General features: G+C 39.4%; 1 protein-coding gene across 1 annotated transcript in view; it reads left to right on the top strand.

Annotated features, from left to right (window-relative positions):
• LOC117444143 (homeobox protein Nkx-2.2-like) overlaps positions 1–13,242 on the top strand; it is a 13,662-nt gene extending 420 nt beyond the window's left edge. The window contains exons 2-4 of the mRNA XM_034079840.2: positions 963–1,210; positions 2,792–2,929; positions 12,986–13,242. Of these exons, the coding sequence (XP_033935731.1) occupies positions 963–1,210; positions 2,792–2,929; positions 12,986–13,129 (530 nt within the window). The 3' untranslated portion in view covers positions 13,130–13,242. The remainder of the gene's footprint in view (positions 1–962; positions 1,211–2,791; positions 2,930–12,985) is intronic.
• Positions 13,243–19,299: the final 6,057 nt, after the last annotated feature.

The following is a 19,299-nucleotide window of genomic DNA, read 5'->3' as shown; positions in this document are numbered from 1 at the left end:
GACAGCCTCACGCTTCCGTGCGTGCGTAACTGGACCCTCTTTGGCTCTGTCCCTGTCAGACTCCTCACACTCGCTATATTCTTATTTCATCACTGGGTCTGTTTCCGTGCTGACTGCGGAGCTTCTACATGGACTCAGTTATTGCCGAGGTTCCGTTTCTGCAAGAGAGGAGCTGCCACATCTTTCATGAAGTGAAATAGTCGTGTTGAGATTGGAGATCAGGAGCTGGTTTCCTGAGCAGCTGTTGAAACGAAATCAAACATTAATCTGTTTTATATTATTATTATTATCATTATTTCCTTGATTTTATGTTATTTATTTTAGATTTTAGATTTTATTGATCTGTGTGAATCTTTGCTGTACTGTTTTTTTTTTCACGCTTACCCTGTTGCTGCTTTGTACAACTGAATTTCCCCTCGGGGATTAATAAAGGTTCATCTTATCTTATCTCATCTTATCTTATCTTAAATCTTAAATGAGCATGCAGCCACATCAGACTCATGATGCACACAATGCACAGCAATATCTGTTTTATTTTTTTATTCCATATATTATTCCATTCCATATCGATGTAAATACTGTTATATTTTACTATATGTGTTATTATTTTTAAATATATTTCTAGTTCTCTATCTGTGTTTTTAATTTTTGTTTCAAGTCAAATCCCTCGTGTCAGTAAACCTGTTTCCGAACTGAAATCCCATGTGATCATTATGTGTTGTTTCTGTTGTGTTAGATCACTTGTGTTGGAGCGATATGAACATGAGGACTTGTACTGCACATCGTTGCGACCTGAGGAGGACAGAAGGATCACATGCTGAATGTTGATCCTAACTTAAGGACACTGTGCTTTGAGCTGAATAACGTTTGAACCCAACAATCTCAACCTCAGCATTTGCTAGTGTGTAAAACGGTTTTAGAACAGCCAGAGTAATCAGATGACTTCCCCTGTCCTCCTGCAGTGCACGGGTTTTCCTTAGAGAACCGAAAGGGGGGTACATCTCCGGATCTCTCCAAGGAGGAGTCCCCGGACGCGGCACGGCATGCGGCGAGCGGCGGCGCGGCGCAGAAGGGACGCAGCAGGAAGCGGCGCGTCCTCTTCTCCAAAGCGCAGACCTTCGAGCTGGAGCGGCGCTTCCGGCAGCAGAGATACCTGTCCGCGCCGGAGAGAGAGCACCTGGCCGGGCTCATCCGCCTCACCCCCAATCAGGTGATTAGACAAGGGGATATATATATATATATATATATATATTTTATTGAGCATTACAAGTACAAAATATATAATTACAGAAGGGACAGAAACATAATGCTCACTTTCAGTTTTCTATTTTAAATTTCCTTTGTATTATTATTTTATTTTGTATTTATTTACATTTGTTTATTATTAACATCCTCTGCACGTGCCAAGCAGGGAGACCCATTTTTTAATAATTTCTATTTCATTTCTTTTACTATATTTTTTATTCTTTCCTTTTAAATTTTTTTAATTGACATTTAATCGTATTTTTTTCATTTTTTTATCATTACTTTATTGTTTATTATTATTTAAAATTATTATTATTTCATTTTTTGTATAATAAAACAATTGTTAATTTTGTTTTTAATAATTATTTTATTTATTTATATTTATTAGGGCTGTCAAACGATTACAATTTTTAATCCGATTAATCACAGCTTAAAAATGAATTAATCAGATTAATCACCATTCGAACTATGTCCAAAATATGCCATTTCTTTATATATATTGTTGGAATGGAAAGATAAATGAAAGAAGGCGGATATATCCATTTAACACAGTATCTATGTTTATTATAACATTGTTCTGGGTGTCAAAATGAAAGACAGCCCACACACCTATCAATCATCAAACCGTGTGGTCTTAATTCATTACGTGTTGATTTCTATCAACGGGGAGTACTTCAGGAAAGTCGACAGAAGGGGGGGGGGGGGGGGCTAGTGGAGTACTTCGTGACCACAGAGCGTGAACGTTGTGATCAGCTGTTTGAGCGCAGTTCTCCAGTGAGGGGGGGAGTCTCCCTCCGCAGCCGGTTGGCGTAGTTTTGGCACAAGTCCGTTGTACAGACCGACGTTAACAGCAGCCTGTCTGTGCACACGGAGACCGACTCTGTCGTCCGGGGATCTAACCGCCTTCTGGAAAAGCTTCACAAGTACGTCGGTACGCAAATGCGCTTTGTGACACAAGTGACGGGACGCATTTCAGATTACGCACATACCCTGCGTACCAGTTATGTGCACCCCTGTACCAGAGCCATATTATTACTATTATATGGCTCTGCCCTGTACTACAGCAAGAGTATTCTCCGTCGGGACTTCCTGCAACAACACCACGCCGTTATCAAAGATGTTCTATTGAGAAGACGATCACTACGTGACAAAAGTTTTCAAAACCGTGGCTACTGAAATCAATCTTACTAACTGCTGTCTGTGTGATTTACTCCGCGCGAGTTGGCAGACTTTATTTTGCTTAATTTAACATCATGTGTCATGGTGGGGCTAAGCCATTTCTTGGTATGGGTGTAGCCTACCCCAGCCACACCCTGGCGCTGCCACTGGTGGTACGTATGGGGCGGGCCATTCTGCACATGCGTTAAATGCGTTAAATATTTTAACGCAATTAATTCAAAAAATTAATTACCGCCGTTAAAGCGATAATTTTGACAGCACTAATATTTATGTATTATTATCATCCTCTGCACGCACCGAGAGACCCGGGTATATATTTTTATTATTTTAAAATGTATGTATATGTATATTTATCATCTCTCTGCAGGTGAAGATCTGGTTCCAGAACCACCGCTACAAGATGAAGCGCGCGGAGCACCTGCAGCCGCTGCTGCCCGCGCGCCGCGCCTCCATCCCGCTGCTCATGCGCGACGGGAAGCCTTGCGAGCGGATCTCAGACCTGCAGGTGAGAGAAGTAGCACAAATACTTTGTTACTGTACTTAAGTACATTTTTATCAGTACTTTACTCCACTACTTATTGAGAAGACTTTTTACTTTCTACTTCTTACATGTTGAACTCAAATACCTGTACTTTCTACTTCTTACATGTTGAACTCAAATACCTGTACTTTCTACTTCTTACATGTTGAACACAAATACCTGTACTTTCTACTTCTTACATGTTGAACTCAAATACCTGTACTTTCTACTTCTTACATGTTGAACTCAAATACCTGTACTTTCTACTTCTTACATGTTGAACACAAATACCTGTACTTTCTACTTCTTACATGTTGAACTCAAATACCTGTACTTTCTACTTCTTACATGTTGAACTCAAATACCTGTACTTTCTACTTCTTACATGTTGAACTCAAATACCTGTACTTTCTACTTCTCACATGTTGAACCCAAATACCTGTACTTTCTACTTCTTACATGTTGAACCTAAATACCTGTACTTTCTACTTCTCACATGTTGAACTCAAATACCTGTATTTTCTACTTCTTACATGTTGAACTCAAATACCTGTACTTTCTACTTCTCACATGTTGAACCAAATACCTGTACTTTCTACTTCTTACATGTTGAACTCAAATACCTGTACTTTCTACTTCTTACATGTTGAACTCAAATACCTGTACTTTCTACTTCTTACATGTTGAACTCAAATACCTGTACTTTCTACTTCTTACATGTTGAACTCAAATACCTGTACTTTCTACTTCTCACATGTTGAACCCAAATACCTGTACGTTCTACTTCTTACATGTTGAACCTAAATACCTGTACTTTCTACTTCTCACATGTTGAACTCAAATACCTGTACTTTCTACTTCTTACATGTTGAACTCAAATACCTGTACTTTCTACTTCTTACATGTTGAACACAAATACCTGTACTTTCTACTTCTTACATGTTGAACCCAAATACCTGTACTTTCTACTTCTTACATGTTGAACTCAAATACCTGTACTTTCTACTTCTTACATGTTGAACTCAAATACCTGTACTTTCTACTTCTTACATGTTGAACTCAAATACCTGTACTTTCTACTTCTCACATGTTGAACTCAAATACCTGTACTTTCTACTTCTCTACATGTTGAACTCAAATACCTGTACTTTCTACTTCTCTACATGTTGAACTCAAATACCTGTACTTTCTACTTCTTACATGTTGAACTCAAATACCTGTACTTTCTACTTCTTACATGTTGAACTCAAATACCTGTACTTTCTACTTCTTACATGTTGAACACAAATACCTGTACTTTCTACTTCTTACATGTTGAACTCAAATACCTGTACTTTCTACTTCTTACATGTTGAACTCAAATACCTGTACTTTCTACTTCTCACATGTTGAACTCAAATACCTGTACTTTCTACTTCTCACATGTTGAACTCAAATACCTGTACTTTCTACTTCTTACATGTTGAACTCAAATACCTGTACTTTCTACTTCTTACATGTTGAACTCAAATACCTGTACTTTCTACTTCTCACATGTTGAACTCAAATACCTGTACTTTCTACTTCTTACATGTTGAACTCAAATACCTGTACTTTCTACTTCTTACATGTTGAACACAAATACCTGTACTTTCTACTTCTTACATGTTGAACTCAAATACCTGTACTTTCTACTTCTTACATGTTGAACTCAAATACCTGTACTTTCTACTTCTTACATGTTGAACTCAAATACCTGTACTTTCTACTTCTCTACATGTTGAACTCAAATACCTGTACTTTCTACTTCTCACATGTTGAACTCAAATACCTGTACTTTCTACTTCTCTACATGTTGAACTCAAATACCTGTACTTTCTACTTCTTACATGTTGAACTCAAATACCTGTACTTTCTACTTCTCTACATGTTGAACCCAAATACCTGTACTTTCTACTTCTTACATGTTGAACTCAAATACCTGTACTTTCTACTTCTTACATGTTGAACTCAAATACCTGTACTTTCTACTTCTTACATGTTGAACTCAAATACCTGTACTTTCTACTTCTTACATGTTGAACATCAAATACCTGTACTTTCTACTTCTTACATGTTGAACTCAAATACCTGTACTTTCTACTTCTTACATGTTGAACTCAAATACCTGTACTTTCTACTTCTTACATGTTGAACTCAAATACCTGTACTTTCTACTTCTTACATGTTGAACTCAAATACCTGTACTTTCTACTTCTTACATGTTGAACTCAAATACCTGTACTTTCTACTTCTTACATGTTGAACACAAATACCTGTACTTTCTACTTCTTACATGTTGAACTCAAATACCTGTACTTTCTACTTCTTACATGTTGAACTCAAATACCTGTACTTTCTACTTCTTACATGTTGAACTCAAATACCTGTACTTTCTACTTCTTACATGTTGAACCCAAATACCTGTACTTTCTACTTCTCACATGTTGAACTCAAATACCTGTACTTTCTACTTCTACATGTTGAACTCAAATACCTGTACTTTCTACTTCTCACATGTTGAACTCAAATACCTGTACTTTCTACTTCTCTACATGTTGAACTCAAATACCTGTACTTTCTACTTCTTACATGTTGAACTCAAATACCTGTACTTTCTACTTCTTACATGTTGAACTCAAATACCTGTACTTTCTACTTCTTACATGTTGAACTCAAATACCTGTACTTTCTACTTCTTACATGTTGAACTCAAATACCTGTACTTTCTACTTCTTACATGTTGAACTCAAATACCTGTACTTTCTACTTCTTACATGTTGAACTCAAATACCTGTACTTTCTACTTCTTACATGTTGAACTCAAATACCTGTACTTTCTACTTCTTACATGTTGAACTCAAATACCTGTACTTTCTACTTCTTACATGTTGAACTCAAATACCTGTACTTTCTACTTCTTACATGTTGAACTCAAATACCTGTACTTTCTACTTCTTACATGTTGAACTCAAATACCTGTACTTTCTACTTCTTACATGTTGAACTCAAATACCTGTACTTTCTACTTCTTACATGTTGAACTCAAATACCTGTACTTTCTACTTCTACATGTTGAACTCAAATACCTGTACTTTCTACTTCTCTACATGTTGAACTCAAATACCTGTACTTTCTACTTCTCTACATGTTGAACTCAAATACCTGTACTTTCTACTTCTTACATGTTGAACTCAAATACCTGTACTTTCTACTTCTTACATGTTGAACTCAAATACCTGTACTTTCTACTTCTTACATGTTGAACACAAATACCTGTACTTTCTACTTCTTACATGTTGAACTCAAATACCTGTACTTTCTACTTCTTACATGTTGAACTCAAATACCTGTACTTTCTACTTCTTACATGTTGAACACAAATACCTGTACTTTCTACTTCTCACATGTTGAACACAAATACCTGTACTTTCTACTTCTTACATGTTGAACTCAAATACCTGTACTTTCTACTTCTCACATGTTGAACACAAATACCTGTACTTTCTACTTCTTACATGTTGAACTCAAATACCTGTACTTTCTACTTCTCACATGTTGAACACAAATACCTGTACTTTCTACTTCTTACATGTTGAACTCAAATACCTGTACTTTCTACTTCTTACATGTTGAACACAAATACCTGTACTTTCTACTTCTTACATGTTGAACTCAAATACCTGTACTTTCTACTTCTTACATGTTGAACTCAAATACCTGTACTTTCTACTTCTTACATGTTGAACTCAAATACCTGTACTTTCTACTTCTCACATGTTGAACACAAATACCTGTACTTTCTACTTCTTACATGTTGAACTCAAATACCTGTACTTTCTACTTCTTACATGTTGAACTCAAATACCTGTACTTTCTACTTCTCACATGTTGAACTCAAATACCTGTACTTTCTACTTCTTACATGTTGAACTCAAATACCTGTACTTTCTACTTCTTACATGTTGAACACAAATACCTGTACTTTCTACTTCTTACATGTTGAACTCAAATACCTGTACTTTCTACTTCTTACATGTTGAACTAAATACCTGTACTTTCTACTTCTTACATGTTGAACTCAAATACCTGTACTTTCTACTTCTCTCATGTTGAACTCAAATACCTGTACTTTCTACTTCTTACATGTTGAACTCAAATACCTGTACTTTCTACTTCTTACATGTTGAACTCAAATACCTGTACTTTCTACTTCTCACATGTTGAACACAAATACCTGTACTTTCTACTTCTTACATGTTGAACTCAAATACCTGTACTTTCTACTTCTTACATGTTGAACTCAAATACCTGTACTTTCTACTTCTTACATGTTGAACTCAAATACCTGTACTTTCTACTTCTCACATGTTGAACTCAAATACCTGTACTTTCTACTTCTTACATGTTGAACTCAAATACCTGTACTTTCTACTTCTTACTGTTGAACTCAAATACCTGTACTTTCTACTTCTCACATGTTGAACTCAAATACCTGTACTTTCTACTTCTTACATGTTGAACTTAAATACCTGTACTTTCTACTTCTTACATGTTGAACACAAATACCTGTACTTTCTACTTCTTACATGTTGAACTCAAATACCTGTACTTTCTACTTCTTACATGTTGAACTCAAATACCTGTACTTTCTACTTCTTACATGTTGAACTCAAATACCTGTACTTTCTACTTCTCTCATGTTGAACTCAAATACCTGTACTTTCTACTTCTCACATGTTGAACTCAAATACCTGTACTTTCTACTTCTCACATGTTGAACTCAAATACCTGTACTTTCTACTTCTCTACATGTTGAACTCAAATACCTGTACTTTCTACTTCTCACATGTTGAACTCAAATACCTGTACTTTCTACTTCTTACATGTTGAACTCAAATACCTGTACTTTCTACTTCTCACATGTTGAACCAAATACCTGTACTTTCTACTTCTCACATGTTGAACTCAAATACCTGTACTTTCTACTTCTTACATGTTGAACTCAAATACCTGTACTTTCTACTTCTTACATGTTGAACTCAAATACCTGTACTTTCTACTTCTTACATGTTGAACTCAAATACCTGTACTTTCTACTTCTTACATGTTGAACTCAAATACCTGTACTTTCTACTTCTTACATGTTGAACTCAAATACCTGTACTTTCTACTTCTTACATGTTGAACTCAAATACCTGTACTTTCTACTTCTTACATGTTGAACTCAAATACCTGTACTTTCTACTTCTTACATGTTGAACTCAAATACCTGTACTTTCTACTTCTCACATGTTGAACTCAAATACCTGTACTTTCTACTTCTTACATGTTGAACTCAAATACCTGTACTTTCTACTTCTTACATGTTGAACTCAAATACCTGTACTTTCTACTTCTCACATGTTGAACTCAAATACCTGTACTTTCTACTTCTTACATGTTGAACTCAAATACCTGTACTTTCTACTTCTCACATGTTGAACTCAAATACCTGTACTTTCTACTTCTCTCATTTTCCAAACAGCTGGTTCCTTTAGTCTGAATGTGTGTTTGGTGCGTGGTCATTATTCTTCAGAGTCATTGCGTGCCTATTTCATTTCATTTCATTTCAAACCTTTATTTATCCAGATTGGTCCCATTGAGATCATAGATCTCTTTTTCAAGGGAGACCTGCAGCATATAGGTTCCACATGAAACAATAAAGGACATTATACATTATATTTACAGGATACATAGTTATAGACATTTACAAGTGCCCATTGTATCAGCAAGCATTTCATTTACCCTAGCTTTAAAAACATGCAGAGGAATGAGATTGCTCAGTTTCAATTCTTGCTGAAGATTGTTCCAGCAAGTGGAGCTGCACATAAAAGCTGTCTCACCTCAGACAGTCCTTGCTCTTGGCACATCTAACAAGACTACATCATGTGACCTCAGACAATAGCTGCTTGCAACTCTCTGTGTTATCAGCGAGCAGATATAACACGGGAGTTTACCAACAAAGCTTTATAGATAGACGTGTACCAGTGACTGAGCCTCCGTACAGAGAGAGATGGTAAACCTGCCTTGGTATACAGGGTACAGTGATGAGTCAGCGCTTTACAATTTGTGACAAATCTCAGAGCACTGTGATACGCAGCATCTAACCTGACCAGGTAATTGGCAGGTGCATTCATATAGACCAGATCACCATAGTCCAGCACAGGTCAAAGGTCACAGAGCCTTTTCCTGGCCTCAAGCGAGAAGCAGGACTTGTTCCTGTAGAAGAAACCTAGCCTAACCCTCAGTTTTTTAAGCAGGTTATTGACATGAAGTTTAAAAGAGAGACAATCATCAAGCCAGATACCAAGGTATTTGTAACAGGCAACAACTTCAAGTTTTGTTCCTTGCGTAGTTACAATATCTAAAACAGGCTCTGGTGTCTTTTTAGCTTTTGAAAAGAGCATGACCTTGGTTTGATCCACATTTAAAAGAAGCTTTAGTTCAGAGAGCTGAGTCTGAATAGTGTTAAAAACAGCCTGTAATTTAACACCAGCCTCTTTAATGGAGGGACCTGCACAGAACATCACAGTATCATCTGCATAATGTAAAGTAGCTTCATCCACATTATCACCTACACTGTTGATATATATGGAGAATATAAGTGGTCCTAAAACAGAACCTTGTGGTACACCATTAGAAATGTTTAACCACTCAGAAGACAGTCCATCAAAATGAACACATGGGGACCTTTCAGAGAGGTAGTTCACAAACCACCCACTGCATGGCTGGATATGCCAATACTGAGTAGCCTCTGCTTTAAGATGAGGTGATCGACGCTGTCAAACGCTTTGGAAAGGTCAATAAACAGAGCTGCACAACTCTGCTTATTATCTAAAATAGTAGTAATGTCATTCACCACTTTCATCGTGGCAGTGATGGTGCTGTGTTTCTTTCTGAAGCCTGACTGATGTTTAGACAGGATATCATTTATACATAAAAACTCCTTTACTTGTTCACTCACAAGTCGTTCGAGCACCTTAGCCAGAACTGACAACTTAGAGATGGGCCTATAGTTATTTAAAATAGTTGCCTCCCCTCCTTTCAGTAAAGGCAAGACATAAGCAGACTTCCATACTTTTGGAATTGTGTTAGAGCTGAGGGAGAGGTTAAAAAGAGAAGTGAGAGGTGGAGCAATAAAATCTGCAGCTATCTTTAAAAAGAAAGGTTCTACGTTGTCCGATTATTATTAGGGTCTGAGAAATCGCGCAGCGACCGATAAACCTGCCAAAAAACCCCAAAACAGGGAAAACGACCGACAAAAGCACAGAAAATGTTCGTAAATAATGACGGCTGATAGACCGCGTGAGCCCAGTTGATAATTAATTGATATCGTAACAATCATCTTAGTCGCTCGCGAAGCGAGCGATAACCATGCAAAACCCCCTCAAAACAGGGTAAAAAAGGGGCAAAAGCCCATTAAAGGTGTCCCAGTGGGTAGGCCGGACGGCCTACAGGGAGGTGGTCTCATCCACCTCACTGTAGGCCGGACGGCCTACAGTGAGGTGGACCACTGTAGGCCGGCCGTACTTTAAATTTCACGTAAACGAACGAAACTCGCCACGCATATCTAGGGTGCGGAGACCAACCAAAAAGCCTCTTGGAGGGGTATAAAATAACGTACAGGAAGTCGGCCATTTTGAATTTGGTGTCGAAAAAACGCGATTTATCCGTACGAAATCTATCTCCTCCTAGGGACTTTTATCGTACGACTCGAAATTCGTCGGGTAGCTTCGCGAGACATGGGCAATCTAAAGTTATCACAGGAATTTTTTTCTTTCGCACGGCGTAGCCGTTATTTTCCGCCAAAGTTCGCGTTCGTACGATTTTTGGCGATCCCTCGCCATGGAACAGGATGATGTCATAACTCAAACTGACATTCTCAGAACGCCACCAAACTTCACATGATGGTTCACACCACAGCCCTGAACAGCTCTAGGTCAAATCTGATGTTACTTAATTTGGCGTTACCATGGCAACGGATCCTTCGCCATAAACAACGGTGTCGCTGTAAATCCAATGGACACGGTCCCATCGTCCCCCAATCTTCACTTTTATATCACTGGTCCATGCCTCAACAGCTCCAAGTGAAATCTGAAATCTCAACGTATGCCGTTTCCATGGAAACGCATCCCCCGCCAAAAAATACGATGTTGTTGTAAGTCAATGGGAAATCGTCCAAACAGCACCAGACTTCAGACTATCATCAATGGTCCGGCCCTCAACAGCTCTACGTGAAATCTGAAATCTCAACGTATGCCGTTTCCATGGCAACGCATCCCCCGCCAAAAAATACGATGTTGTTGTAATTCAATGGAAAAGGTTCCAAACGGAACCAGACTTCAGACTATCATTAATGGTCCGGCCCTCAACAGCCCTACGTGAAATCTGAAATCTCAACGTATGCCGTTTCCATGGCAACGCATCCCCCGCCAAAAAATCCGATGTTGTTGTAAGTCAATGGAAAATCGTCCAAACAGCACCAGACTTCAGACTATCATTAATGGTCCGGCCCTCAACAGCTCTACGTGAAATCTGAAATCTCAACGTATGCCGTTTCCATGGCAACGCATCCCCCGCCGTGAAACACTGTGTTGTCCTAATTCAATGGAAAATCATCCAAACAGCACCGGATTTCATATGATGGCTAATGGTCCGGCCCTCAACAGCTCTACGTGAAATCTGAAATCTCACCATTTGTCGTTTCCATGGCAACGCTTCCCTCGCCATAAAACACGGTGTTGTCCTAATTCAATGGAAAAGGTTCCAAACGGCACCAAACTTCAGACTATCATTAAAGGTTCCGCCCTCAACAGCTCTATGTCAATTATGGGATGTCCTCATATGCCGTTGCCATGGCAACGCGTCCCTCGCCATAAACGACGGTGTCGCTGTAAATCCAATGGACACGGTCCCATCGTCCCCCAATCTTCACTTTTATATCACCGGTCCATGCCTTAACAGCTCCAAGTGAAATCTGAAATCTCACTGTATGCCGTTTCCATGGCAACGCTTCCCTCGCCATAAAACACGGTGTTGTCGTAATTCAATGGAAAAGGTTCCAAACAGCACCAGATTTCATATGATGGCTCCTAGTCCGGCCCTCAACAGCTCTACGTGAAATCTGAAATCTCACCATTTGTCGTTTCCATGGCAACGCTTCCCTCGCCATAAAACACGGTGTTGTCCTAATTCAATTGAAAAGGTTCCAAACGGCACCAAACTTCAGACTATCATTAAAGGTCCGGCCCTCAACAGCTCTATGTCAATTAGGGGATGTCATCATATGCCGTTTCCATGGCAACGCGTCCCTCGCCATGAAACACGGTGTTGTCCTAATTCAATGGAAAATCATCCAAACACCACCAGACTTCAGACTATCATTAATGGTCCGGCCCTCAACACAACTAAGCATATTATGGGGTGTCATCATATGCCGTTGCCATGGCGACAGATCACCCGCCATCAAACACAATGTTTGTGTTACTGCTGTAACTCAAAAAAAATCCCACGTTTGAAAACGGCCGAGTCCTCGAGACACGTCGACGTGCGGACAACAGCCTGCGGAACGTCGAAGACCCGCTCAACGCTGCTTGTTATTATTATTATTATTGATTTGAACACGATCCGTGTATCCATCACTTCCTGGTCTTCTCTAAAGAAGAGGGACCAATGGAAACGTTGTCATGTTGCCGTTGTTCAGCATGGAAACATTCATTAGCTAACAATGACATTATTGTTCTATTAATATAAAGGGAGGTCAGGTACTCTTTAAAGCAGCTGCTAGCTATGGGTACTTTTTACTGAAGCACACTTCAACGCCTCTTTACTTTTACTCATACTTTTTTTTATTAGTCAATGTATTGAACATGTTAGAAACAAAATACATCCAGGATCTTCCCAGAAGCAAGTATCTGTACTTCTACTTGAGTAAAGGTGTGTATCCCCCCCCCCCCCCTCCCTCTCTCTCTCCAGATGAAGCCCTGGCTCTCCGACCTGGAGGTGTCTCTCCGCTCCGGCCTCAGCCTCCCTCTGTGCACCTTCTCCCCGCTGCTGCACCCCGGGTACGGGCCCGAGCACCCCGGGGTGACGCAGCTCGCACACATGTACCACTGGAGCTGGTGAACACGCCGCTGGGACACGATGCCTGAAACACTCAGAAGAGCATGTGTAGAGCGTTCATGTTGGGCCTTATTTAAGAGTATTCACGTTGGGTTTAAAGGAACAAAAAGGACTTAATACTTGATAAAAACCCTGTTGGAAAGATTGAGAACAATGCCATCTTTTTTTAAATGGTGTTTGGTTTATTTGAGGATCTGTTTTCCTTCTAGAAATATCAGTGTTTTCTGGAAGGATGCCAGAACCCTAAATCTGATACTAAAGATAAATCGATGAATAGTTTTCAGTCTTACTTCCAATTTAAATTACCTTTATTTAAGTGTTCCCCCTTTTCTGTCTCACAGGTTGGGACAAGGGGTTTTATTTCACAGAAAAACATCTCAAATAAAAAAATAAAAAAACAAAATGCACAATGAAGTCCACTCATGTTCGGCCTTTAAATTATTTGAAATAAAATCATGTTTAAAAGGCACAAAAAAGGACTTTAAACCCCGTCAGAAAACTGGTTTGGTTTATGCGACGCTTGTAGAAGAATGTGTATTTTCCAGAAAGGATGACAACATTAAAAATAAATATTAAATGTAAATCACTTTTTGACCATTTCTGGTTCAGTTCTCATTCTTATTTCCAATTTAAATGACCTTTACAAGAGGGTTTCCCCTTAAAAAATACTATGGCTTTTCAGTCTCACGCAGATTGGGACCAGATAAAGATATAAAATCCAAGTCCACTCATTTTCGGTGAAATTATGTTAAAATTGGCAGAATTTGACTAAATAAATAAAAAACTGAGAAAATATCATATTTTTTAAATGCAGTTTGGTTTATTCAATTAGTTGTTATCCCCAGAATAATCAATATTAGAGAAAAATCTAAATGTGATGTTTTTTTATGCACTTTTGACACATTCAGTTTTCAGTCTTCCCTCCAATCGTAATGAGCTTTATTTAACAGTGTTCCCCTTCGGTCTCACGCGGTGACAAACATCCGAAATTAAATAGTTAAAATTGACCCCTGAAGTCCACTGGGCCGTACCACTGTTGATTACATCGTCTTAAAAGCTCCTTATTTAATGATAAAAGCCTCTATTTCTATTTGGTTCACGTCAGGGTGTTTTCCAGATACGGACGAGTGTCTCGGAACGAAGCAAAAGTCTCCTTCTTAATAGTTAAGGTAAAGCATTGTTAAAACTCACTGTTTCCCGATGAGTTTTCAGTCTTTATTCTGATTTAAATGACTTATTTTAAGGGTCATTTAATGGAGAATTCTCATTTTCTGTTCCACACCAGCTGCAGAGTGGATTTTCATTCTTTCCCTAAAACTAAACTCCTTTCTTGATAAATATCTGGTGGAAAAGAGTGGAGAAGAAGTCGAACTGAAGATAGGATTTCCGGGGTTTTGGCGGATTTCTGTTGTTGTTGTTGTTGTCACTTTTACCGGGAGGAAATGTCGTGTGTTTTATAAATCTATTTATAATGATGAATGTTGACTTGTTTTGTATTGATCTGCATATTTATAATGGTGAATAAAACCGGAAGCACGTTTGACTGGTTTCATTATTCTTCACAGATATATTACATTTATTTTAATTGTTTATTTCATGCATTTTGCGGCATGTCTTGCTTTGTTTCAACGCATTTTCTCTCAACATATTGATTGTTGTTCGGGGCGGTTTGGCTTCATAAAGCAAGGTTACATTTCCTGTCATGCTCCTATAATATTTCTACAGTAACGAAGCTCAGCGCAAGTTCTTTCAGGAAGACCGGGGCCCTTTCTCATTTCATCAAATCCCCCTCCTCGACTCCTCGGTCCTCCGGTAGTGACCCGGAAATGAATTTCAGCGCGCCATGTTGAAGGACATCTCATTTCTCTAAATGCACTTCGAGGATCGAGCTCTCTGGAGGAGCTATAACCGAGGATACACTGATGGGTCCTCCACGGTCCTCCACGGCTGCTTCGTGGATGCATTTCCGGCAACAGAGATGTTTCAAAGACTCGTGACGCACGGCCGGACTTATCTCAGCCAATCACAGCTCTGCATGCATCCCCTGGATATTATTTTATTAACTGCTTTCATCGCGACGCGCTGTTTACAGTGAGAACAGCTGTGAGGTCCGTGCAGAAAGCAGAGCAGTGTGTATACTATATATCACTCAGTAGAACAGGCCTACTCTCTTTGCTTTAGTTTAGTAGATATCTACAAAGAGTCGATATTTTTCTAAAACCATTTAGTGCTTCACAATAAAATACACAACGGCTGTAGCCTGATTTAGAAGCTGTATGTGTGTGTGTGTGTGTGTGTGTGTGTGTGTGTGTGTGTGTGTGTGTGTGTGTGTGTGTGTGTGTGTGTGTGTGTGTGTGTGTGTGTGTGTGTGTGTGTGTGTGTGTGTGTGTGTGTGTGTGTGGTACAGTGTGTAGGTGTGTGTGGTACAGTGTGTGCGTAGATGCAGCGGACAGACAGGTCAGTTGGTTTGGTGTCCTCTGCTTACTTTTAATACTTGTAAATAAAACTTTTGGTCCGTAATTTATTTTCCTCATTGTAGCGACCAGAGGGGGGGGGGGGGGATATATCCAGTCTCTGATAGTGTTACGTTATTTTGAGAGTGCTCTGCTTGATTCTGAAATTGTATATATTTATATAAATATATACATATATATATGTGTGTGCGTGTCCGCATCTGTAGCCATTATTGTCTCATCATACCGCACTGTGAATGAATCAAAGTAAATATATAAGTCATCATGAACACATCTGTCCGTCAGACAGAGTGCTGCTGTGACTCCTGTCATCATTAATGGACGTCTCTTTAAGATGACCGCTCAGAGGAGAGGAGTTCTCCTTTCTCTAACCTCCTGCTGCTTCCCCTCCTCTCTCCTCGGTTCCCCTCCTCGGCTCCTCCGCTCGCATCTCCTGAGGGCGGGACTAAGTATCGAGGATAGGAGTCGAGGAGGGGAGTCGAGGAGGGGAGTTCGAGAAATGAGAAAGGGCCTCGGATACATTCACTCCGCAGCTGCTTATAGTCCCACAAGTCCTCCAACTCATACGACCACATGTATCGTGTGTTCAAGCGCTTAACGACCGATAATCACGTTTTAAAGTTCTCGCCCTCCCGTTGAATGCTAACGTTACAGATGGTCGTTTATTCACAAATAACCCTCTCTGTAAAATCCTAAACTGTAGGATAGTTTGGCCATTAAAACGCTTTTTGATTAGATTTCTAGCGAGAAGTGTATGTTGTACTTTTAGAATCCAGGTCCGGTGGATGCGTAGGATCTACAGTTTGATAGATGTTACGGAGATGATTTGCGGTTTCGCCAGCAGAACGTGTAGATGCGGCAGCTTCCGTGTAAAGTTAGCCAACCCTCACGGGGTGAAAACAGCTTTCCCGGTCTCGACGTTTTCAGAATACAGCTACTAAAAAAGAGACCGTGAACAGGAGCAAATATGAATGGTGTTTTCGTGAACTGGAAAACTCTATGCATGTCTATAAAGGGATCATATTCTGTATATGTAGCAACAGCGGTCTGGAATTGGTGTTATTCATATTCACCAACATCAGACAGGATTAAAACATCTTCACAGACGAGTTCATCCACAGAAAGAAAACCAGAGAGAGAGAGAGAAGAAAGACCCCCCTCTGAGTGTGTGTGTGTGTGTGTGTGTGTGTGTGTGTGTGTGTGTGTGTGTGTGTGTGTGTGTGTGTGTGTGTGTGTGTGTGTGTGTGTGTGTGTGTGTGTGCGTGCGTGTGTGTGTGTGTGTGTGTGTGTGTGCTCTCTGAGTTCAGTGAAAAAGAGGGGACAGATATGGCCTCACTTCCCCAGCTGATCTCGTACATAAAGACCTTTTTTATTATTATGACGTTTTCTAAAATGATGTTTAAATGTGCAAATGAGGGTTTTTCTGCCAGCAGGGGGCAGCAGTAGCTTGTACAAACATGCTTTAGTACACACACACACACACACACACACACACACGCACACACACACACACGCACACACACACAACGGATATGTGGGGACTATTTTCAGCTGTGTGTGTGTGTGTGTGTGTGTGTGTGTGGTCTAGCATTACTATACTTGTGGGGACCTAAATCTGTTTACATAGTCACGTGTGGGGACTCACCTCCCTTATGGGGACAAAATGGAGGTCCCCATAAGGGGGATCATTACTTTTAGGGTGAAGACTTGGTTAGGGTAAGGCAGGTGTTGGTTAAGGTTAGGATAAGTCTCCAGGAAATGCATGTAAGTCAATGTAATGTCCCCTGAAGTGATGTATACATGGTATGTGTGTGTGTGTGTGTGTGTGTGTGTGTGGTGTGTGTGTGTGTGTGTGTGGTGTGTGTGTGTGTGGTGTGTGTGTGTGTGTGTGTGTGTGTGTGTGTGTGTGTGTGTGTGTGTGCGCATGTTTTTAATAGTTTCAGGAGAACATGGCAGCTCTATGGCACAGAGGAAGAGAGATACATCAGACTTTGTTTACACAAACATGTTTACAGTGCCCTTATTTATTAAAGTATACAGTATTTCTGCAATATATAATGTTCTGCTTTTTACATACACCTTATGATTTCACTTAAATGCACTACTTCATTCACTTATTTCAATTCTTTATCACTTTTTATGTCTTAAGTTAGTTATGATGTGCATCTACGGTAAAGCCTTTGAATCTTTAGCATTTAGATAATCACTCACCTGAAGAAGAGGAGGAGGTCACGTGGTGTGATGAAGAGGAATTGCAGCATCAGGTGTTTTTAATATACAGTCTTTTATCTTGTATCCCTGCATCTGTAAACTCAGGAGCATTACAGGGACAGTCAGGTTCTTTAAGAGTGTATCGCCCCCTAGAGGCCTGGAGTGGAAATACAGCAGGAAAAACAGATCTAAATAAATAAGATGAATAATTACAGAACAGATTTTATAATAAAAGATAATACTATTAAAAGTCCTGAAAATAAACCATACTGAAGTGAAAATATAAAATGTAAGCAACATTTATTTAAAATAAAAGTGTTGATTGTGCAGCAAAGTTGATCTGCACCCACGTTACTGATGAAAACTCGACAGCAGGAAGGTCTGTTTTGATTTCTTTTTAAAGTAGAATATAAAATCTTCCTCCAGTGATAAACCAAAAGTAAAACATTTGATCGTGAAAAAAAGAAACACACAAACCTGAGGGTGGTGCTGTCGAGCTGCAGTGTATTAACACACACACATACACACACTTTAAGAAACACACATATTAACAGACAAATAATCGCACACGTCATTCAACAGCACACAACTGGCAAAATGGGGTTCTGCTCAACAGATGAAGCGCTGACTGAACCGGAGGACCAACCTGAAAGCTGACAGGATGTTGATCAGGGGATTTGAAAGGTCTATAGCCACCTAGCCAGGTGTTCTAGCCTCTTCTCGATGTGCCATTCTTAGAGCTTCCTCTGTGACGCTCTGATGCACTCTCCAAGAACGCTGAAGAGTACGTAAGTCAAATCAAACAGTCTCACTCTCTCTCTTGCCTCATACCTGATCCCAGGATATCTCCACAGCTCCACTAAATGTGCAACACCTTCCTTGGCTCTGACACAAACTGTATGTTGTTTACAAAGTGAGAGCCAGGGCAAAGAGAGGGGTTAAACCCAACAGAGCGTTGTGTTGTCAGTGTGTTGGAGATAGAGAGAGAAACACAACTCATTATAACATTGATTACAAGTACTCTTTTTATTTGGATTATATTTCATTAAAGCCGTAGTAAAAAAAGGAGAAACATATTCCATTAGGACTTAAGCTAATTAAAACATGCTAAGATACTGGAGGCATTTCAGCTTTAGGAATACACATAGAGTAAAACGTGAGTATAGTAAATATATTGTATAGACCATTGATCAGATATATAGAGCATGTGCAGCAGTTACAGTAGGCAGTACAGGTATATATACTGTAGGTATAAGTACACGCTATGCTAATTATAAGACATTTTATGAATCATTAATTGAAAAACGAGATAAAAGTATTTATTAAAGTTATTAAATCGACACTAGGCTGAATGATTTTCCCTAGAGATCACAATTAACAAAAAAATGTATGGATCATTTTACAATTTAGATATTTTCTGAATTCAACCCAACACTTTTATGTTTGAACATGTGCAGCAGTTACAGTGAGAAGTGAAGGTATACGGTG

This window comes from Pseudochaenichthys georgianus, unplaced genomic scaffold, assembly GCF_902827115.2.
Source record: "Pseudochaenichthys georgianus unplaced genomic scaffold, fPseGeo1.2 scaffold_741_arrow_ctg1, whole genome shotgun sequence".
In the NCBI taxonomy this organism is placed as follows: Eukaryota; Metazoa; Chordata; class Actinopteri; order Perciformes; family Channichthyidae; genus Pseudochaenichthys; species Pseudochaenichthys georgianus.
Note: the sequence above shows the minus strand (reverse complement) of the source record. Positions and strands in the feature narration are given on the sequence as shown.